A 24,142-nucleotide genomic window follows, 5' to 3' on the forward strand; every position below is an offset into this window, starting at 1 on the left:
ATCGTTTTTTTTTTCTTTTTCTAGACAGTTTGAACACAAGCTTAAGACAGAGAGGAGGGAACCCAATGTTCTCAGGGCAAGTTGACAAGAAATGACACGTACCTTCAAAGGGCCCACCACAGGCAAGGGTTTGTGGGTAGCCTTTCGCTCTGAGCGATGGCAGCTCATTCCTGGCTGGCTCATAGCACAGCTCTCTGTCAGGGCTTGCTGCCTTCACCTGAACCCCCAGAGCTTACGAGCCTCCGTCAAGGACTCAGGCAACTCTGGCGCACTAGTGTCTGACTCCTTAGAAGAGCAAGGCAGGAAGGTTGGGAGTTTAGAAATGTAATTGGGTTTTGCATTCCAATAACAGTTTGATTGTAACAACAATATTGCCACCCTCGGTCTCTCTCTCTCTTTTGAATCAGTACATGGTTTAGAAAAAAGCGATACTATATCAAAGTATGGATTTGAGACACGTAAAACAGAGAATGACTTCTCCTCATAGCTCTTTCATGGCAGCGTTGGGTGGACAGCGCTCAACGCCATGTAGCCTGTCAGCTTTCGCTTTTCAGCAGAGGAAGTCAACACAGAGCGCTCAGTCAGGAGGGCACGGTGAGTCTGATGACATACGGGGAGGCGAGGGGGGGCGCGGCGTGAACTCATGTAGCTCCACGCCACCGAGGGAGGGAGCGGAGGGAACCGCTGGGTCCCCGGGAGGGAAGCGGTACGCGGCGCTGCCTCGCCGACGGGAAGATCAGAGCCACCGAACCAGGAAGTGGTTGGGTCTACAGCCGCTCTGGGAAACACAAGCCTTTCACGCGTGCGCACACACACTCATATGCACATGCACACACACACTTGCACACACACACTCACTCATATGCACATGCACACACGCACTTGCACACACACACACACACACACACACACACACACACACACACACACTCATATGCATGCACACACACATGCACACACACACACATACTGTGTACACACACACATGCACAGCCGGATGAGGGGTTAGCAGCATTCATCAACATACAGAGAACATGGACACATACATGTAGCTCCTAGTTCCCAGGAACGGGTGGAGAGAGAGGGGGAGGGAGAGGTGGAGGAGGGAGAAAGAGAGGAGGAGGGAGAGAGAGGTGGAGGAGGGAGAGAGAGAGAGGAGGGAGAGAGAGGGGGAGGGAGAGGGGGAGGGAGAGGTGGAGGAGGGAGAGAGAGAGGAGGGAGAGAGAGGAGGGAGAGAGAGGGGGAGGGAGAGGTGGAGGAGGGAGAGAGAGAGGAGGAGGGAGAGAGAGGTGGAGGAGGGAGAGAGAGAGAGGAGGGAGAGAGAGGGGGAGGAGGGAGAGAGAGGGGGAGGAAGGAAAGAGAGAGGTGGAGGAGGGAGAGAGAGGGGGAGGAGGGAGAGAGAGAGGAGGAGGAGGGAGAGAGAGAGGGGGAGGAGGGAGAGAGAGGGGGAGGAGGGGGAAAGAGGTGGAGGAGGGAGAGAGAGAGAGGAGAAGGGAGAGAGAGAGGGGGAGGAGGGAGAGAGAGTGGGAGGAGGGAGAGAGAAGTGGAGGAGGGAGAGAGAGGGGAGGAGGGAGAAAGAGGGGGGGAGGGAGAGAGAGAGAGGAGGAGGAGGGGGAGAGAAGTGGAGGAGGGAGAGAGAGGTGGAGGAGGTAGAGAGAGGTGGAGGAGGGAGAGAGAGGTGGAGGAGGGAGAGAGAGGTGTTGGAGGGAGAGAGATGGGGAGGGAGAGGTGGAGGAGGGAGAGAGAGGTGGAGGAGGGAGAGAGAGGGGGAGGAGGGAGAGAGAGAGGAGGAGGGAGAGAGAGAGGGGGAGGAGGGAGAGAGAGAGGGGGAGGAGGGAGAGAGGTGGAGGAGGGAGAGGGAGAGGGGGAGGAGGGAGAGAGAGAGGGGGAGGAGGGAGAGAGAGGGGGAGGAGGGAGAGAGAGAGGGGGAGGAGGGAGAGAGAGGGAGAGAGAGAGGGGGAGGAGGGAGAGAGAGGGGGGGGAGGGAGAGAGAGGGGGAGGAGGGAGAGAGAGAGGGGGAGGAGGAGGGAGAGAGGGGGAGGAGGGAGAGGAGGAGGAGGAGGAGGGAGAGAGAGGGGGGGGGAGGGAGAGAGGGGGAGGAGGGAGAGAGAGAGGGGGGGATGGAGAGAGGGGGAGGAGGGAGAGAGAGAGAGGGGGGGGAGGGAGAGGAGGAGGAGGAGGAGGGGGAGAGAGAGAGGGGGAGGAGGGAGAGAGAGGGGGAGGAGGGAGAGAGAGAGGGGGAGGAGGGAGAGAGAGAGGGGGAGGAGAGAGAGAGAGAGGGGGAGGAGGGAGAGAGAGAGGAGGAGGAGGAGAGAGAGAGAGAGAGGGGGAGGATGGAGAGAGAGAGGGAGGAGGGAGAGAGAGGGGGAGGAGGGAGAGAGAGAGGGGGAGGAGGGAGAGAGAGAGGGAGAGGAGGGAGAGAGAGAGGAGGGAGAGAGAGGGGGAGGAGGAGGGAGAGGGGGAGGAGGGAGAGAGAGAGAGGGGGAGGAGGGAGAGAGAGCGGGAGGAGAGAGAGAGGAGGAGGGAGAGGGAGAGGGGGAGGAGAGAGAGAGAGAGAGGGAGAGGAGAGAGAGACAGAGGGGGAGGAGGGAGAGAGAGAGGGGGAGGAGGGAGAGAGAGAGGGAGAGGAGGGAGAGAGAGAGGAGGGAGAGAGAGAGAGGAGGGGGAGGATGGAGAGAGAGGGGGAGGAGGATGGAGAGAGAGGGGGAGGAGTGAGAGAGGGGGAGGAGAGAGAGACAGAGGGGGGGGAGGGAGAGAGAGAGGGGGAGGAGGGAGAGAGAGAGGGGGAGGAGGAGGGAGAGAGAGAGAGGAGGGAGAGAGAGAGAGAGAGGAGGGAGAGAGAGGGGGAGGAGGGGGAGAGAGGGGGAGGAGGGGGAGGAGGGAGAGAGAGGGGGAGGAGGGAGAGAGAGAGGAGGAGGAGGAGGGGGAGAGGAGGAAGAGGGAGAGAGGCTAGTGCAGGGCTCTCTGGGTTCTGCTTGGCCGGGTCCACTTAGTCCAGCACTGCTGGTCAATACCTGCTCACACTGTAAGGGTCACTCTGGGAGGTCATGACCTCTGATGACTGGCTGGGGTTTTAACGTAGAGCTAGAGCGTCTAGCTATCACGAGAATACATTCATTGGCCAACAGATTAAAGAACATACCCTGAAGGATTTTGATATTTGCTATTTTTGAACAGTATTTGTCTAGAATATAAGTTGTATTGTTTAAGCACCAAGGCCTTCAAAGTCACCCTGTCTGTGAAACCTTCCCTTTCATCACTAAATCCGTCTTCATTAAACTAGAGGAGGAACAATAGACAGCGCTGAAACCCAACACTTAACCTCAGCAAGCACAACAACATCGTAACATCGTAACAGAGCCCATTCTGTCACCCACGGCCCACAGTTAATGATTAAACCCTGACATTTAGGAAAGACACCCAAAAATCCATACACTGAAATGTACTAACCTTTCTGTCCGAGGAGGCTGTTAGTCTCAGGTTTATTCGTTTTGTTTTTTCCATCTTTATTATAGAGCTGTCAAAGATGAATGAGAACAATGGATGATGGTGTTCTGGTGGTCAGCTCGGGACAGTGAATCTGGGAGGGTCTAGGACCCTGGGGGACCCGCGTGGCAGGGCTCCCAGAGAGATAAGGAATCATATGTGCTTAGTCCATCAACAAAGACATGTACTATAGATGACAAATAATCACATTAACATCGAAGGACAAACGATGCTGTTGACCTGATAAAATCTTGGGGGCAAAAGGTCAAAGGCCTAAGTGACCCCTCCCTGAGAGAATCCCCATTACCGGGTCAATAGCATAGATCACGCTGCAGCTGGCTACCTGACCTGCTGGTCATTAGGCCGGTGCTGCTAAAGAACCATTTAATAGCTTGGTCAGAGCAATTGAACTTAAGCAGGACTCTTTCTGTGGAGTTTAACAAGGGCTTTAAATAATTAAGAAGTCATTGGATTCTTATGGATTACGAGGATTATTGGTGTTCATAATTCCTTGGATTGAAAGCCTTTTCTGGTCCTGACTCAAGGGCCCCCTCATCCTCCTGACTCTGCCCTCATCCTCCTGACTCTGCCCTCATCCTCCTGACTCTGCCTCATCCTCCTGACTCTGCCTCATCCTCCTGACTCTGCCTCATCCTCCTGACTCTGCCCACAGGGGAAATGGTTTAGAGAGAAGAGGATGTTACGGCACATGAATGCTGAATAGAAGCACTGCCCTCACTAGCTCCAGAGTTACACACACCAGACCTATCTATCTCCACACTCCTACATAGCCCTCGCTAGCTCCAGACTTACTGCTTTACAGAGATGTCTGGATACAGGAGAGGAGAGAGGCTGGACTCCATCAGCATCAGTGTAGAGAGAGTCAGCAACTACTAGTTCCCCTGCGTCCACATCACTGAGAACCTGGTCTCACATACAGTAGCCAGACCTATCTCCACACTCCTACAGTACATAACCAGACCTATCTATCTCCACACTTGTACATAGCCAGACCTATCTATCTCCACACTTCTACATAACCAGAACTATCTATCTCTACATTTCTACATAACCAGACCTATCTATCTCCACACTCCTACATAACCAGACCTATCCATCTCCACACTCCTACATAACCAGACCTATCTATCTCCACACTCCTACATAACCAGACCTATCCATCTCCACACTCCTACATAACCAGACCTATCTATCTCCACACTCCTACATAACCAGACCTATCTATCTCCACACTCCTACATAACCAGACCTATCTATCTCCACACTTCTACATAACCAGACCTATCTATCTCCACACTCCTACATAACCAGACCTATCTATCTCCACACATCTACATAACCAGACCTATCTATCTCCACACTTCTACATAACCAGACCTATCTATCTCCACACTCCTACATAACCAGACCTATCTATCTCCACACTTCTACATAACCAGACCTATCTATCTCCACACTTCTACATAACCAGACCTATCTATCTCCACACTTCTACATAACCAGACCTATCTATCTCCACACTTCTACATAACCAGACCTATCTATCTCCACACTTCTACATAACCAGACCTATCTATCTCCACACTTCTACATAACCAGACCTATCTATCTCCACACTCCTACATAACCAGACCTATCTATCTCCACACTTCTACATAACCAGACCTATCTATCTCTACACTTCTACATAACCAGACCTATCTATCTCCACACTCCTATATAACCAGACCTATCTATCTCCACACTTCTACATAACCAGACCTATCTATCTCCACACTCCTATATAACCAGACCTATCTATCTCCACACTTCTACATAACCAGACCTATCTATCTCCACACTCCTAACCAGACCTATCTATCTCCACACTTCTACATAACCAGACCTATCTATCTCCACACTTCTATATAACCAGACCGATCTCCACAATCTGCACAGCGACCTTGTGGTGAAAAAGACTGAGCAACGTCTCTCTCACCTCAGATGACTGTTCTGTTTCCGTTGCAAGACCTGCTCCTCCTACGCACCTGTCACTGAGACTGGATTCAGGTGTGCAAGGTTATTAACCTCGAAAAAACCTGGCATGGCGCCCAAGACCCTACGGGCCTTTTACACATCTGAGAGCATCCTGGAAACATCAAAGCATTATGGGAACTGCTCTGCCCTCAGTGGGTGTGAGCTTCCCTCACCCAACCAGGAACTGTACAACGGCCCGGGTGCCAGTAACGCCTGCAGGGTCATCAAAGACCCCAGCCAGACCCGGGGATCCTGGGGGGGTCAGGTGGGACATGTCCCCCCCCCCAATATTTGAGATCATTCAAATTGTCCCCCGCAATATTTAGATTGGGGTAGTGGCATTCAAATGACCATACAGCCGCGTAGGAAGATGTCCCCCCAAAAAAATACTCAAACAAAATTTCAATGTAAATGCCCCCCCCCTCAAAGTTGGATACAGATCCCCGCCACTGACCCCGGCCACCCCAACGCCACCCCAACGATGACGTCTGGCCAGCGGTACCACGGCCCCAAAGCCCGAACCCGCAGGCTCAGAGACCAGACAACCAGGCACAATGGACAACCTTGGACAACCTTGGACAATGGACACTATTAGCCTGTTTCCTCCCTGCCTAGAGACAGATACACTCAGACTGTGTAGACTCAGACTGTGCACACACACACACACACACACACACACACACACACACACACACACACACACACACACACACACACACAAACACACACACACACACACACACACACACACACACACTAACATGCAAACGTTTCATGCACCTATACTTTATACACACCAGTTTCCTTAGTTATTGTATCGTATAGCGCTGCTCTTTTTTATTATTATTGTTATTATTATCTTGTAAATGATTATTCTGTTGTTGCTGCCAGACTGGAGAGCCAGAACTCAAGCATCTAAATGCCGTACGCGTATGAAGGACGTAACGATAAAGACATGTTGAATCTTGAAAACCCTAAAAAGCAAATACAGATTTTCAAAAACAGACTTGCTTTGATAACTACACTCATTAAAAACAGAGGTGAAGCCTTATTTTCAGAGCTAATGTACGTCTTACAAGTCAGCAGTGACCTCCAGGGAGTCGAGCAAAAGGCCTCTTACTGGAGGCATTAAGCACATGCAATAAATAGGGAGAACATGGCAGGACGAGGGCCCAACGCAGAGGTCCTGCCACTTTAGTTTACCTCTTATTGGCTGTTGACTTTCTGATTTACCGTCCGAGGCCGGCCCTCTGCTTACAGTACTGGGATTTATAGTTCTGTCCAAACATGCAGGGGTGAAATACAGCCAGGGTCTCACACACCTTGCCCTGCCTCCCACCGCCCAGGGAAACGTCTCCTGTATGGGGTGAGCAGCCAGGGTCTCCAACACCTTGTCCTGCCTCCCACCGCCCAGGGAAACGTCTCCTGTATGGGGTGAGCAGCCAGGGTCTCACACACCTTGTCCTGCCTCCCACCGCCCAGGGAAACGTCTCCTGTATGGGGTGAGCAGCCAGGGTCTCCAACACCTTGTCCTGCCTCCCACCGCCAAGGGAAACGCTGAGTTCTCCTCTATGGGGTGAGCACGACCCATACTGGAGCTATGGTCCTGCTCAACCATCACCTTCTCACCAAACCGCCCTCTACTCTACGATGGGGCAGTAACAAGAATGTGGACCAGCGTCTCAGAGGTTCTAGGTTGTCCAGGAGAAAAAGGAACATGGTTCTGTAGGTGCTGTCTGCCGGGCCCAGTGGTTCGGTACTGTCCTGAGCCCTGCAGAACCAGAACCGGTCCTATTCTACCCAACTGGACCCGTGTGATAGGACCACAGAGCGCAGAAGGCATCAGGTTCTAACAGGCTAGGAAACCGATAATGTCTCCATCACACGAGGACATCTACTGGGAAGAGGACGACAGGAATACAACACTTAAAAGGGGAGGTTTATTTGACTTGGTTGGCCTGAGTAATATAAAACTACAAGCACACTCCCTTTAAGCATGCATAGTAATATAAAACTACAAGCACACTCCCTTTAAACATGCAGAGTAATATAAAACTATAAGCACACTCCCTTTTAATATGCAGAGTAATATAAAACTATATGCACACTCCCTTTAAACATGCAGAGTAATATAAAGCTACAAGCACACTCCCTTTAAACATGCAGAGTAATATAAAGCTACAAGCACACTCCCTTTAAACATGCAGAGTAATATAAAACTATTAGCACACTCCCTTTAAACACAAGTTTATCTAGAGAGAGAGGATGGGACAGCTTTCACCGTAACGCACATCCAATACAGGTGTGTGTGAGGTGTGTTCACTTGTTAGAAGCCAGCTCTGTGAATATCAGTGACCTGACTGGATGCCAAGGTGTAAATCAAGTCAGGTAAGAATGGTAAGCACTTAGGTATCAATTTACTCTGCATGGCGGTTATGAAAACATTATAGCAAAAAAAACTAAACAAAACAAAAAACAACCTCAATGTTCTTACAAAAACATGATTAAACCGTGATTGTCCATAATGTTCACTGTGCCAGTTTGAATTGGAATGGACCAAGAGAAGGAGAAATGTGTTTGTATGTTAAGTGCATTCTTGGCAGATTCCTCTTCCTCAGTATATTAAGACAGAGTTTATTCCAAGTAGGCAGAAGAAAAAGCAGCACCATTATTGACCAATCTTTTATAGTCCGAGTTGACAATCCCGCTTGAGAAACGGCTCTTTTTTTGAGTCAGGTCTCGGGTCTCAGGGCTTGGGTCTCAGGGCTTGGGTCTCAGCGCTTGGTTCTGAGGGCTTGGGTCTCAGGGCTTGGGTCTGAGGGCTTGGGTCTGAGGGCGTGGGTCTCAGGGCTTGGGTCTCAGGGCTTGGGTCTCAGCGCTGGGAGCTGGTTGGCCTCTGGAAGGTCACGAGCGCTGGCTTGCGTTAGCCCCTGAGGTCATCACGACTAACATCCAGTGCCCCTGGCCTCAGCGTCCTCCCCGACTTCAAACGCTCACGCCACATTCCTCCGCCGTGTACCAATAAGCACTAATAATGCTGAAAAATGAAAACCAAAACAGATGGTGTCCAATGGCGTGGAGGATTACTGGGTCTATCCAGGGCTATATCTACACCCCTGGGCATGGAGGCCCGAATCCCATTCCTTCTCTTTCTCACCAGTCAAAACGAGTCAGACAGCCTCGCAGCGTTCTCCGCTGTGTTTGACGTTAGAGGGACAGTGAGACATTTGTGATTGACAGGTCTTTCTCCCGGGGGAGGCCAGGGGTGTGGATGACAGCCATGACCCCTCTCTATGGTCACCACTGAAGCACATTCTGTCTGCTGATTACGCACAACCACTCAAGCAGCTGAGATTAACGTGTCAGACGTCGGTTTCCATCTTCCCCAACAATTAACCACATGCCGTGGAAGTTACCCAACGAAAACGCCAAGAAGCTCCTCCACGCCCGGCGCTGTGATTGGGAAGACTGATGCAGACAGAACCAAAACCACAGCTTGTCTTTGACGCAGCCTATAATTAATTAGGCTTGGCTCGCCTAAAAAAATGTGGTCTTGGTCTAATTTTTAGTTTGAGAAATAATCACATTGAAATCAGTAAGAGTTCACTGAAGTATTAATTAGACTATGCAAAGAATCTGGAACCAGAAACAGAATCATTTCTGAGGGAGGTTTTATCACGTGGCGCAGCGTACGGGTGAAGTGTGGCTGCGTTCCGAATCACATACTTCTACTTCTTACTACCAGTACCTACTACAGCTGCCCTTAGAAAGTACGTACTTTGCAAGCAGTAGGCATCCAATTGGGACATACTACCTTGTCATAACATTGCGCCTTGAAATTTGCCCACATCCGTCGCTGTCCATAACGCGACATTCGTCTACAGCTGTCACGACTCGCACATGTGATGCACATTTCCGCTGCGCACAGGATTGTGGGTCAGAATAGCCAGAAAAGCCTGCTGGCTTGCATACTGCAAAATACGACCGGATGTAGTAGGACATCCTGGTATTTTTGCCATACTGCATGTGGCATACTATGTATTGGGACATACTACATCCTGTTTTGGCATACTATATAGTAGGGTAGTACGCGATTCGGAACGCAGCCTGTGTCTTCTCATGAGCGATGGTGTTGTTACTTCCTGTCATGCTGAGCTCATAAGAGGCGACCGCAGAGAACCTATATCCTTGTTAATTTGATACTTTTGATAAATAAACAGGGGTCATACTCGTGCTATTTCACGGGGAGGAATGTAAAGAGAAAAAATAAGGATTACAAGCCTACAACTGTCTCTCAGGTGGAAAATGCTGGATTTTGGTAATCTAACGAAAATATTGTCACTGGACTAATTTCCTATGTGGTTCCAGAATGGGTGAGGATAACATGTGTGAAAAGTCTACAGGGCCAATGGTTAACAGTGTGTGTGTGTGTGTGTGTGTGTGTGTGTGTGTGTGTGTGTGTGTGTGTGTGTGTCTCACGTTTCAGGAGAGGTGTTTTCACGGCCAGGCCACCCCACTTGTCCCTCTCTCAATCCTCCTGACCGAGTCTGACCACAAGCAGTGATGCAGACGAGTGTTCAGGGATACAGACGAGTGTTCAGGGATACAGACGAGTGTTCAGGGATACAGACGAGTGTTCAGTGATACAGACGAGTGTTCAGTGATGCAGACGAGTGTTCAGTGATACAGACGAGTGTTCAGAGATACAGACGAGTGTTCAGTGATACAGACGAGTGTTCAGTGATGCAGACGAGTGTTCAGAGATACAGACGAGTGTTCAGTGATACAGACGAGTGTTCAGTGATACAGACGAGTTTTCAGGGATACACACGAGTCTTCAGTGATACAGACGAGTGTTCAGTGATACAGACGAGTGTTCAGTGATACAGACGAGTGTTCAGTGATACAGACGAGTGTTCAGGGATACAGACGAGTGTTCAGTGATGCAGACGAGTGTTTAGTGATACAGACGAGTGTTCAGGGATACAGACGAGTGTTCAGTGACCCAGACGAGTGTTCAGTGATACAGACGAGTGTTCAGTGATACAGACGAGTGTTCAGGGATACACACGAGTCTTCAGTGATACAGACGAGTGTTCAGTGATACAGACGAGTGTTCAGGGATACAGACGAGTGTTCAGTGATACAGACGAGTGTTCAGTGATACAGACGAGTGTTCAGTGATACAGACGAGTGTTCAGGGATACAGACGAGTGTTCAGTGATACAGACGAGTGTTCAGCCATGCACTCAGCTGATTGAGCCCAACTAGCCCTTCAGTTCCCTCATCTGCCAAACGAGGCCTTGTTTGATCAACAGAGATCTAGGGATTGTTTTTAAAGGTTAGAGGGGGAGTATAGGGCAAAAATACCGTTCACTTTTTTACAAAATAGCCCATAATGCATCTGCCACAGCTAACAGGACATCATGGCGGGTCCCGGTATCTCAATCTCCTGGTTAAATAAAGGATAAATAAAATATAATCATAAAATAAAAACCTTTGTCATTGCTGTGAAAGCGTGGGGAAACATGATCTTCTCAGCAGAGCTCACATGGAGGTGAACGCTGAGGTGGGCGCCGCCCATTTCCGCCACATCTGCATTTGAAAACAGGTGAAGCGGCGGTCCGGTCCGTCAGCCCGTCAGGAGGGGCGTGGTAATGCCAGAGTGGCAGGTGCTGATGGACGGCCGCGCCTTCAACACCTGCGATGTCAGATCCCTGGCTGATAAGACGAGATATACGGCTCTACCTGAGGACGCCCTGGGGGGGTCAGACGCAGCGCTGCCGAGCTCCGCCCCCCATTAGACTCTACCCGAGGACGCCCGGGGGGGTCAGATGCAGTGCTGCCGAGCTCCGCCCCCCCACCGAGCTCCGCCCCCCTCAGACGCAGCGCTGCCGAGCTCCGCCCCCCCACCAGGGACCTGCTCGCTCTACAGACTACGCAGGTACGCCTGTTTATGAACCGTGAAGCGGGGAACAGTAGTAACACACACTGATCTGGTATGGATACGATGCTTAAGGGACAATGCTCGTTTTTGACAAACTGGACCTTATTTACGACATATTATAAGACGTTTGACTCACCGAGATCACTTTGGTGTAGTTCGGAGGCCTGTAGAAGAAATGTAAAATCCAGCGCGAGCCAGTATATCCATGTAATGGCGGTGGACGGGGCACCGAGAATGCAGTTTCTAAAAATCTATTTTCGGCCGCTAAACGGTTGTTTTCATCCATCTGATTTTATGAATCGACAGTTGGGATTCCCCAAAGTGAGGCCTTATTGTGATTTTCAAATACGTGGTCTTTAACCTCTGTAATATGATCGTTAAACGCCTTTCCCCACTTGCTCCAGCACGCATGCGCACAGCGCATGGAGGAGGAGTGTTTACATGACTGTTGTAGGAAACCATTTACTGTACATGACGCCAAAGTGACCGGCCACCGTACACGAGGACAGGGTCAGGCCACCGTAATGAGGACAGGACAGGGTCACCGTAATGAGGAGGGGGGGGGGGTTCAGACTCGCCCGGCCACACGGAGCAGCTGTCAGAGGGATGGAGGGAACCCAGGTGGGCGATCAGGCTGCCCAGTAGCACAGCCCCCCAGGCTGGGGGCGTGGCCCTGCACCACCACGCTACTGGGACTGGCTCCACACCTCTCTCCCCCACCTCTCTCTCCCCCTCCTCTCTCTCCACCTCTCTCTCCCCCACTCTCCACCTCTCTCTCCCCCTATCACTCTCCCCCTCTCTCCACCTCTCTCCCCTCTCTCTCTCCACCTCTCTCCCCCTCTCTCTCTCTCCCCCTCTCTCTACCTCTCTCCCCCGCTCTCTCTCTCTCCCCCACTCTCTCCCCCTCTCTCTCTACATCTCTCCCTCTCCCCCCCTCTCTCTCTACCTCTCTCTCTCCCTCTCTCCCTACCTCTCCCCCTCTCTCTCTCCCTCTCTCCCTCTCCCCCCCTCTCTCTCTACCTCTCTCTCTCCCTCTCTCCCTACCTCTCCCCCTCTCTCTCTACCTCTCCCTCTCTCTCTTGCTCTCCCTCTCCTTCTCTTCCCACCTCTCTCTCTACCTCTTTCTCTCCCCCCCTCTCTCTCTATCTTGCTCTCTCTCTCTCCTTCTCTTCCCACCTCTCTCCCCCACTCTCTCTCTACCTCTCTCTCTTTCTCTCCCTCTCTCTCTCTTTCTACCTCTCTCTCTCTTGCTCTCTCCCCCCTCTCTCTCTCTCTTTCTACCTCTCTCTCCCTCTAGCTCTCTCCCCCTCCCTCTCTCTTGCTCTCTCTCTCCCTCTCTCCATAATTAGAAGCTGTTTCAACATTCATGTCATGCAAATTCCTATGTGCAGTGTTGTAGCATAATGAGCCTCCATGTAGAAGATGCTGTTACACAATTCAATCCACTGGGTCAAAAATAATCAGGAGAAAGGCGTTGTTTATTCATAGAACCAATCGACTTTGGTAATTTAGCGACTTGAATTTTCAGAATGCACATCGGATAAGTTCTCTGGTCTGTAAGAAATAAATAGCACAATTCTGCTCATTTACAGCTTGGCTGAAAAAAAAATGTAGGCTTCGTAATGAATGGTATATAAGTGACCTGTGATACTCATGTACTCACTAATGCTAACAAAATGTTCTCCTTTTTAAATAAAGCTTTTCAGTTTTATAATTACCTTCAAGAGCATGTTACAGTTAAATAAATAGAATGTTTTCCATTTTAACATCATGCACATCCAATTAGCTTGGGGAAATTATTTACATTTAATCTGACGATGTCCAACACTTCTCCTCACCTTTCCTCTGGACAACTAGCCTTGCCGAACGAACTCTTAAAACACACACACACACACACACACACACACACACACACACACACACACACACACACACACACACACACACACACACACACACTACACACACTCTCTATCTATACTATTAACATGGTATCTTCTCTTAGGGCTAAAACTATTCTTGTGATCAAAAGACTAAAGTGTAACTGTGTGTAAAGAGGAAACATGGAGGCCGACACCACATCTTCACGTCTCAACGACTCACAGAAGAAAACAAGGGTTTTTTAGTTTTTTTTTTTAGTTTTTGAGTTTACGATTAATGATGAATCCATGCACTATGGGAACTGGAACTGTGATATTTGCTTTGAGACTAATGAGTGGCTTAGAATTCTAGTCATTTCCATTATTTGAATAAAGAAAAACACAGTCATAAACAAATATCCTACCAATAATCTCTATAAAAAATGGAAGGTATTTCTTCCCGGGGAATCGAGTCTTTAGTGAAGCACCGTGTCCCTTATTCCGCTGTGTCCCCATCGTCATGGGGTCACCGCTCCTCTCATCCACTGTGGATCCGTGTTGTGAGGCAGAAATCAGAACTAGAGTTTATTGGTCCTGTATTGAGATCTTATCTCTTTCAGTTTGTTCTTCATGACGCAAAGTAGGAGTTCTGCATGGAGTAGAGTCGGTCGATGGGGTTTCCCACGCGCGCCTGCAGGGAGCTGGCTTCTGACGGGGCCATGAAGCAGTCACTGAGGCTGGTTAAAGACGTGTCGCTGTCCATGTCATGGAAAATGGAGTCATTACCTGTGAAGAAGAGATATAAAAATCAAGATCTTTGGCTTGATAAAACAAACAAATGATCACAATCATCACCATCAACTGTACACATCGTCAAAAGAATCCAAACCCAACACAACGTCAGACAGACCCAACAGTACGTTAGACACTTTCTCATGTGATAACTACAGTTGTTATTACATCTCAATCCTATTCTGAGAACTGTTTTGTATTTGCGTCTCATGGCCCTTGTTAGCTGCCCTCTGTGGGACTGTTGGGGTCTGAGGAGAGGAAGTAAACAAGCGCCCGGCCGCACAGAAAATCCCCCATAATCCTCCTCTCTTCCTGCGTTCCTCCTGGGGGGAATTGTTAACTTTATTATACTTTTGATCTTGATGATACTGTTACAAAAGACAGTGACAGTGAGACAGATCTTTAAATGTCTGCCAACACGGCTCCTTACACCGCCGGTCCTCACAGAGACAGTGGGAGGGGGGTGAGGCCGGGGATGAGGCCGGGGGTGAGGCCGGGAATGAGGCCGGGGATGAGACCTTGTGAGACCGGGGATGAGGCCGGGGATGTTGTGATTTGCCATCGCCAGGAACAAAATGGTTGGTTTCAGAAATATGCTAGTTCAGGATCAGCTATCTATGGGGTTTGCTGGTCTTGCTGAATGCTTTTGCTCAGTGGTTTCATCCCGGGGGCGTATCATTTTGGAATGAAAAGAGTAAAAGGTTCAGACGTAGTACTGTATAATTCCAAAAGATATATGTTGTTCTCTGGTGCCATCGTACAGTAATCACACAAGACAACCATTTCCCAAGATATGGTCCTGATAGTTTCTTCAATCATCACTCAACTATTGTTTTGATTATATATTTACCACAAGCCCACTGAATTATCTAAATGCTCTTCATATAGTCAGCAATGCACACTGCCACATAGGATCACAGTGCATAGGATCACTCTGCCACAGAGACCTCGCACGTGGTGGTGGGGGGGGGGGGGGTAGAACATCTTGGATTGATTTGAAATTCAACTTCAAAATAAACCAGTGGCCTGTGAGTATTCTTGTGTCATCTGATGTGTGTGTGTGTGTGTGTGTGGGGGGGGGGGGGCGAGTGTGTGTGTGTGTGTGTGTGGGGGGGGTGTGTGTGTGTGTGTGTGTGTGTGTGTGGGGGCGGGGGGTGGTGGTGCTTGTATTATGTGTGCTCAGTCTAAACCAGGGGCTTGTGGCCTCAACACATGTCTCACATCGGGGAGCATGTGAGGTTGAGCAGGCGGGTGGGGGTCCATCCTCACCATATGGGTTCATGTGGTCTCCGGGCATCTGTGGGGGGGTGAGGCCCTGCTGGAAGGGGTCCGTACTGTAGCCATTCTGATCCATGGCCACCAGCTGCTGTTGGGGCGGGGCCAACGGCGTGAAGGAGCTCATCATCCCCTCCATCCGATTGGACATCACTTCTGCAAGACAGCCAACCGTGGAGGAGGAGTGTTTACATGACTGCTGTAGGAAACCATTTAGTGTACATGACGCCACGCTCCTGAGAGAGAGCCTTAGAGGCCTGGGCTAGCCCGGCGTGGGGAAGCCCTCTGTCCATCTCCCAGCATGCTCTGCTCCAGCACTGCTCCTGAGAGAGAGCCTTAGAGGCCTGGGCTAGCCCGGCGAGGGGAAGCCCTCTGTCCATCTCCCAGCATGCTCTGCTCCAGCACTGCTCCTGAGAGAGAGCCTTAGAGGCCTGGGCTAGCCCAGTGAGGGGAAGCCCTCTGTCCATCTCCCAGCATGCACTGCTCCAGGGAGAGAGCCTTAGAGGCCTGGGCTAGCCCGGCGAGGGGAAGCCCTCTGTACATCTCCCAGCATGCTCTGCTCCTGAGAGAGAGCCTTAGAGGCCTGGGCTAGCCCGGCGAGGGGAAGCCCTCTCTCTATCTCCCAGCATGCTCTGCTCCAGCACTGCTCCTGAGAGAGAGCCTTAGAGGACGGGCTAGCCCAGCGAGGGGAAGCCCTCTGTCCATCTCCCAGCATGCTCCTGGCTCACATGGTGGTGTTGTGGGGCTTTGTGTCTGGACCCCACCCCCTGCTCTCCTCTTTGCAGTGGTGAGGTGTGGTGAGATGATGTTTGTCATTAACTGCTTTTGGATTCCAGAAGTTTCCGTCACACACAGTTCCCCTGACGAGGAGGCCTCCATGCTTCACGCTGACTGTGCTACTAGGAGCACCGACGTAGTGTGATTGAACCTTATCTCTTATACTAAACTATGGATGGTTATTCATTACACAACGTAACTCTGATCATAAAGACAAGCATAGAGAACTCAGACAGAATACAAATCAGTCATCAGTCGGTCATTTTCTTACCACTCAAGCTTGAAGGACGTAGCGTGTCGTTCTAATGGAATCCACTCTAACAGACATGTGTTTGTGCCAATCACAACCGTTTATCTAATATAGGGCGGGTTTAATACGAAGACGGAACAGAGGAGTGCGTAGAGGCACTTCCTTGATTGATTGTAGGTCTGTCCAATTGCATCCAGAGGCATTTTGATCTACCCCCGTTGGTAACACCCCTTAGGAATTGGAAAGCAACTGTGAGTTTACAGACCTTTCACATGTTTGTGAATTGGGTCTGGCGAAGCCAGGCTATGAAGGAGGGTCACACTGGAGGAGGATTCTGGGACTGGGAAACCTCTGTTGAAAAGGTCTGCTGGCCAGAGTAGTCTCACAGTCATACTCACTATAATTTTAGAATTTTTAAATTGATATTTATAACTGTTTTGTTATTGTTGTAACTTTGTAAATGTTGTGTCTGTGTTTACTTGTTTTAAACCATGTACGGTGACCTTGGGTGTTATGAAAGGCGCCTTGAAATGAATGCATTATTACAGTACACACGTGTAACAGGACACGATTGGTTACAGCAGGGTAACGTGTCCATTCACATGTTTTCTGTCACTTGATTGACTGCTGGCTAACCCTAACCCTAACCCTGACCCTATTCTCTACCTAACCCTAACCCTAACCCTCACCTTAACCCTACACCTAACCCTGCCTTCCTGCCCCCCCCTAACCCTTAACCTAACCCTAAAAATACAGTCACCCTAGCCTTGACCCTAAACGGCCTCTCTGTTTATGGGAACTAGTCTTAACCACGACATGTCCTATCCCAACACGGACCCACAGGAGCCTGCCTGGTTCTAGAGCCTGCAGACGGCATGGCTGCTAGGCAGTAAATCTCCCCCCCAACTCAGCTCCTAACTGAACGCCCCCCCCCCTCCCCTCCCACTCAGCTCCTAACTGACCCCCCCCCTCCCCTCCCACTCAGCTCCTAACTGACTGCCCCCCCCCCTCCCCTCCCACTCAGCTCCTGACTGACCCACTCCCCTCCCACTCAGCTCCTAACTGACCGCCCCCCTCCCCTCCTCTGCTGCGCCGGACTGTGATCACGGCCCCTCTCCTCCTACTCATCCTCGTCTTCCTCGTCCTCCTCGTCCTCCTCGCCCGCTGGGAGCCCGGGAGGGGACGGGGGTGGTCAGGCGTGAGCGGAGGCCATTAGCATGGCGCTCCTCCCGTGGTTCACATGTTGTCTCAATTAATCCTGTGTTTTGAAACGGTCACCCCCGCGCTGCGGTTTGTCCAAGCGTGCTTTTCCTGGTTCTGTTTCCTCGTTCGGGTTCCACATACTGTAGTACTCACTCTCTCTGCTGCGTATCATTCCCCCCCTATGGCGAGTGTTCCACGTGGAACCGTACCTTGACCGAGCCTTTGTGTGTTCTGCTGCTCCTGTTGTTGCTGCTGTCGCCGTGCCAACTTCTTCATCTGAAAAAGAGCAGGCGGCGTCGTGAGGAACTCCCCAAACTAACATGTGCTCTGTTTTAATGTGAAAAGGATGCTCCTTGTTGCTCACCCCTGGGTGAACCACAGAAACGCATCTGACTGCACTCCGTTATCACGGCCTTTTGAAGATACTATCGGAAATGGCGGAGGGCGTAGACATCTAATGTAAGACCTGGTAGATTTGCAAGCGTTCGCATGAACTTCACAGAGTTGAAAGGAATGTAGTGAGACGTTTAGCAGCTCGCTGGCTGATTTGTTAGCTGCATTATTGTTTACCCTCATCTGCCAATTCAGGACAGGACTGCAGTATTATACAGAATACTCTGATTAATATGATATATACGTGGATATGACCTCACCAGAATACTCTGATTAATATGATATATAGGTGGATATGACCTCACCAGAATACTCTGATTAATATGATATATAGGTGGATATGACCTCACCAGAATACTCTGATTAATATGATATATAGGTGGATATGACCTCACCTTGGCTTTACAGAATACTCTTATCTACAATTGAACAGGATCTCACCTTGGCTCTTATACAGAACACTCTGGTCTATAGGTGGACATGGTCTCACTGGCTCTCTTATACAGAATACTCCTCTCCCCATACCTCTCACCATCATTATACAGAATACTCCTCTCACCATTCCTCTCACCACCATTATACAGAATACTACTCTCACCACCATTATACAGAATACTCCTCTCACCATACCTCTCACCACTATTATATAGAATACTTTGATCTATAGGGGGACATGATCTTGACACTATTCTACAGAATACTCCTATCTATAGGTGGACATGATCTCCCATTTGCTCCCTTATAGAGAATACTCTGGTCTATAGGTAGACATGATCTCACCTTGACTCTTAAACATAATACTCCTATCTATAGGTGGACATGATCTCCCATTTGCTCTCTTATAGAGAATACCCTGGTCTATAGGTGGACATGGTCTCACTGGCTCTCTTATAGAGAATACTCTGGTCTATAGGTGGACAGGATCTCACCTTGGCTCTTATAGAGAATACTCCTCTAACCTACTACTATTATACAGAATACTCCTCTAACCTTGGCCCTATTATACAGAAAGCTCTTATGTGTACATGTCCTCACCTTGGCTCTCTGGTTCTGGAACCAGACCTGGACCACGCGGACGCTGAGCCCGGTCTCGGCCGCCAGCGTCTCCCTCACCTGCAGAAGTCGAGACAACAGAGTCCAACATCACACAGGACAACACAACATGTTGGGCCACAGATTGAAATCATATGTGCTTTTCTAAAGTCTTGGCAGCCGCCCAAGTGGGCCCTTTGCCTGTTTATTTGCTTTGATTTCAATAAATGTTGAATTAATGTCTTTCTGGCCCTCTTGGTTACTGCCTCTTCAAAGCCTTGGAGGGGGGCATGCTTTTAGGGCCTAGGCGGAGGTATGGATGTACTTCTTCTCTCTCAGAATGTCATTTGTTGCAGACGGGCAGCGTTACACCAATACCTCACTTAACGCGGAACAGAGAGCAGCCGCCCACTTCAAAGCACAGCTCTGAGGTGGGAGAGATCTTTTCCAAATTTGCGAATTTTATTTGCAAAACTACTGTAGGCCTCATGGCATGCGTTCAAATCTCCACATGTCCAATAGAGTTTCAATAAAAGCATTCATCCGTAGTACAAACACATGAAGATATAGAAACGTTCTGAAACAGAGCAGCTCCCCGGTATGGAGAGTTATGGCGGCGCTCACGCACCTTCCGGCAGGGTTTGGAGGACACCTCGAAGGACGCTTTGAAGGCTCGTCTCTGCTGCGTGGTGAGGATGGTGCGCGGCCTCTTCGGCCTCCGTGGGTCCTTCCCATCATCCCCCTTCCCTGGGCCCCCGCTGCCTTTCTCCGGCTTGATGTCCACGTCCTCGTCCTCACTCTTCTCTGCAGATAGAGTCATTTCTCACCAACGTCAACACAGGTTTGAAACGGACTACAGGCCTGACAGCCCGCTGATAAATAGACAGTTTTGTTCTTTTTCAATTCCAAGAGATTCCGTCTCCACAAGTGTTTCCATAATGAAAGGGACATGTGGTTTTAATACTTTGTTATCAATATATTACCTAAAAACTTTAGGCCACATGCGCGATTAGGCTCTCATACTGGAGGACTGTAGCCGTCTTTTCATTAGCAGAGCCCAGTGAAGTATGCACATTTGTCACTGGGCTGGACACTGTGTCATTGATAATTCATTGCGCTCAGCTTTGGCTGATTTACACCAAATAAATCTTTAATGATAAGAATCCCTGCATCACGCATCCACCACTACATGAAAAGGCAGAGCGATCACCCCTGGGAACTCAACAGACATGTGTGTGTGTGTGTGTGTGTGTATGTGTGTGTGTGTGTGTGTGTGTGTGTGTGTGATGAACCCAAGATATCTGAGGACATGCACAATCAACGTAGCTCAGTTCAACTCTGCATCCAGTATCAGATCCTCACAGACTCAGGAGATGTTGGTGGAGAAGTTCTGGAACGTTCTGATGCATTTATAATTCCCGTCTCAGCTGTTGGGCCCGTAGAGGAAGCTTGACGTCTGGCTCAGTAACAGAGGCTCCGAGGACTGTTTGAGTCTCACGATGGGCCCTATCAACCCCTTAATGGGTTTATAATCACACACACATTACTACATGAATTGGAATGAATGGTGTTCATTACATACAGTACAACAAGCTGAAAATGTGTTTATATATAACAATAAAGTCCACATTGGACAATCACTCCTAAATGTTTTACACAACAGCAGAATACAACCTGTGTGACTGAAATATCTGAGCCAGAAGTGCTGATCAGTGGGTTTGTGACTGTGATGTGGGGTTCATAGCTGTGATGTGGGGTTCATAGCTGTGATGTGGGGTTCATAGCTGTGATGTGGGGTTCATAGCTGTGATGAGGGGTTCATAGCTGTGATGAGGGGTTCGTAGCTGTGATGAGGGGTTCATAGCTGTGATGAGGGGTTCATAGCTGTGATGTGGGGTTCATAGCTGTGATGTGGGGTTCATAGCTGTGATGTGGGGTTCATAGCTGTGATGAGGGGTTCATAGCTGTGATGTGGGGTTCATAGCTGTGATGTGTGGGTTCATGGCTCTGATGTGGGGTTCATAGCTGTGATGAGGGGTTCATAGCTGTGATGAGGGGTTCATAGCTGTGATGTGGGGTTCATTGCTGTGATGAGGGGTTCATAGCTGTGATGTAGGGTTCATAGCTGTGATATGGGGTTCATAGCTGTGATGAGGGGTTCATAGCTGTGATGTGGGGTTCATTGCTGTGATGAGGGGTTCATAGCTGTGATGTGGGGTTCGTAGCTGTGATGAGGGGTTCATAGCTGCCCGGAGGTGCAAATGTAACGCTTCATTCGCGTTTCCTGTCATCTTATTCCATGTGTCTCTGCTGTAGATAACGTAGTGCGTGAGGATTCCTCCTTCCTACTGTCACTATCCATTTCATCAGGCGCATGCTGAGGTTAAGCCCTGTTCATGTCAACATTTTCTCCATATTGCATTTTGGAGACTCTCAACCCCCCCCCCATGTGATACGAGACTGGGACGGAACGAGACGAGGAAGTAAAACAAATATTCCTACAAGTTGACAAAACTTGACGCAGGCACAGGCGCTCATGACAAATTCCCTGCCTTTGTGCTCTCAAACCAGAGCCAGATGGGAGCGAGCAGGGAGCCCTGAGGAGCAGGCTTGTGGTGGGAGACCAGGAGAGACCAGCAGAGGAGCGCAGATAAGAGACCGGCTCTGAGGGGCCGGCAGCAGAAAGGCCCCAAATCCCTCTGTCACTCACCATGATGCTCTCCTCTAATTCTTTCCAGCACACGAGCCGCCCACACAGGGACAGGCCGTTAATATCGGGTGGCTTTTCTGCGTCCTGTTACCACGTCTTACTGTGATACCTGTATAAAAAACGCTGTTCTCTACCCACCACCATGCAAACACGCTGATACTGACGAGTGGTACAGTAGAAGCCTGGTTCGGTCCATGTGTGTGGGTGGGTCTGTTTGTTTTGAGTGACCTCACCTGAGTCCGAGTCGTCGGGGCTGACGGAGCTAAGCAGGTCCTTCTCCCTCTCGTAGTCACTCTTGCAGAGCAGCTGGCCCTCCTTCAGGACGAACTCGTCGCCCTTCCTGAGCTGACGGTCGCACACGCAGCAGCAGAAGCAGTTGAGGTGGTAGACGCACTCCAGGGCGCGCATCACGAACTCCGTGGGCGCGATCTTCTCCAGGCAGCCGCTGCACTTGGTGGTAAACAATCTGAAAGAGAGAGTTACAGAGAGTTACCAGAATGGGTTAAAAAGAACAACTCACCGTGACATCACTAGTCAAACATGTTCTTTTTGTGTGAGTTTATTCTCGGGGTTGGTGGAGGTCCAGGCCTCGCGATCGAGGGGGTTTGATGAGGTGAGTACAGAGCCAGGGCGTGGCCCTGTGGGGGTTTGATGAGGTGAGTACACAGGCAGGGCGTGGTCCTGAGGGGGTTTGATGAGGCGAGTACAGAGCCAGGGCGTGGCCCTGAGGGGGTTTGATGAGGCGAGTACAGAGGCAGGGCGTGGCCATGTGGGGGTGTGATGAGGTGAGTACAGAGGCAGGGCGTGGTCCTGAGGGGGTGTGATGAGGCGAGTACAGAGGCAGGGCGTGGTCCTGAGGGGGTTTGATGAGGTGAGTACAGAGGCAGGGCGTGGCCCTGTGGGGGTTTGATGAGGTGAGGACAGAGGCAGGGCGTGGCCCTGTGGGGGTGTGATGAGGCGAGTACAGAGGTAGGGCGTGGCCCTGTGGGGGTTTGATGAGGCGAGTACAGAGGCAGGGCGTGGTCCTGTGGGGGTGTGATGAGGCGAGTACAGAGGCAGGGCGTGGCCCTGTGGGGGTGTGATGAGGTGAGTACAGAGGCAGGGCGTGGTCCTGAGGGGGTTTGATGAGGTGAGTACAGAGGCAGGGCGTGGTCCTGTGAGGGGTTTGATGAGGTGAGTACAGAGGCAGGGCGTGGTCCCTTTGACAGCAGCTCATGTGTTAAACTGTCCCGGGCGCCCCCCCCAGCTCACCCCCCCCAGCAGACCTTAAACTCTCAATCAGACGCCCCTCCCCCCCCCTCAGCTGGGACATGTGTCCATTTCACAGGTTTATGTCTCATCTTCATGTCCAGGACAGGCCTCTGTCTCCTGCCGCTCTGCTACCTATTAACAAAGCTCGGACGCTCTGCCTTGTTTTAATTATATTCAGGAAAGGCATTGTTTTATCGGTGGCTGAGAGACGTTTTTTATTTCATTCATTTTCTGTCATTCAAGAAGAAACCACATTAAATGCAGCGAGAAGGCAGAGAGTGTGGTTCATCTTGTCCAGTCGTATAAAGCGGGATTTATTAGTGTGCTCTTTGTTTGCACCGGTCTGGAAGACAGCTGGCAGCCGGCGATCGGTTTGTGGCGAGCGTCTATTTCATTGTGAGAGACGACCGTCCTCATCCGCTGGGTCCTCATCCGCTGGATCCTGGACAAGGACGAGTGATACTGATGGATATGTGTGTAAATATGAGAGGTTTTGTTATGGTAATGTTGTCCTCGGTGCTGATTGAGAACTGATAGAGGGAGTATTGATGTCACAGAGCTCGCTAGCAGCTGTATGCATGGACGACAGTAGGTATTGTGCTGGACAGTGTGTAGATAGTCAGTATTGTGTTGGTCAGTGTGTAGATGGTCAGTATTGTGCTGGTCAGTGTGTAGATGGTCAGTATTGTGCTGGATAGTGTGTAGATAGTCAGTATTGTGTTGGTCAGTGTGTAGATAGTCAGTATTGTGTTGGTCAGTGTGTAGATAGTCAGTATTGTGTGTAGATAGTCAGTATTGTGATGGTCAGTGTGTAGATAGTCAGTATTGTGTTGGTCAGTGTGTAGATAGTCAGTATTGTGTTGGACAGTGTGTAGATAGTCAGTATTGTGTGTAGATAGTCAGTATTGTGATGGTCAGTGTGTAGATAGTCAGTATTGTGATGGTCAGTGTGTAGATAGTCAGTATTGTGTTGGACAGTGTGTAGATAGTCAGTATTGTGCTGGTCAGTGTGTAGATAGTCAGTATTGTGTTGGTCAGTGTGTAGATAGTCAGTATTGTGTTGGTCAGTGTGTAGATAGTCAGTATTGTGTTGGTCAGTGTGTAGATAGTCAGTATTGTGCTGGTCAGTG

The 24,142-nt window shown here is 50.1% G+C and overlaps 1 protein-coding gene across 2 annotated transcripts in view; it reads right to left on the bottom strand.

Annotated features, from left to right (window-relative positions):
* Positions 1 to 13,957: 13,957 nt before the first annotated feature.
* The window catches only part of lmx1bb (LIM homeobox transcription factor 1, beta b), a gene marked incomplete at both ends in the record, with an annotated part of 64,432 nt that continues 54,247 nt past the window's right edge, over positions 13,958 to 24,142 (bottom strand). Inside the window, 6 exons of one of the 2 annotated variants that reach the window (XM_084457355.1) lie at positions 13,958 to 14,115; positions 15,391 to 15,552; positions 17,836 to 17,902; positions 19,055 to 19,132; positions 19,680 to 19,855; positions 21,995 to 22,227. In XM_084457355.1, the coding sequence (XP_084313481.1) occupies positions 13,958 to 14,115; positions 15,391 to 15,552; positions 17,836 to 17,902; positions 19,055 to 19,132; positions 19,680 to 19,855; positions 21,995 to 22,227 (874 nt within the window). Of the gene's footprint in view, positions 14,116 to 15,390; positions 15,553 to 17,823; positions 17,903 to 19,054; positions 19,133 to 19,679; positions 19,856 to 21,994; positions 22,228 to 24,142 lie in introns of both variants that reach the window. The other variant, XM_084457354.1, reaches the window with a different exon arrangement.

The sequence above is a fragment of the Borostomias antarcticus genome (genome assembly GCF_949987555.1).
Source record: "Borostomias antarcticus genome assembly, chromosome: 23".
In the NCBI taxonomy this organism is placed as follows: domain Eukaryota; kingdom Metazoa; phylum Chordata; class Actinopteri; order Stomiiformes; family Stomiidae; genus Borostomias; species Borostomias antarcticus.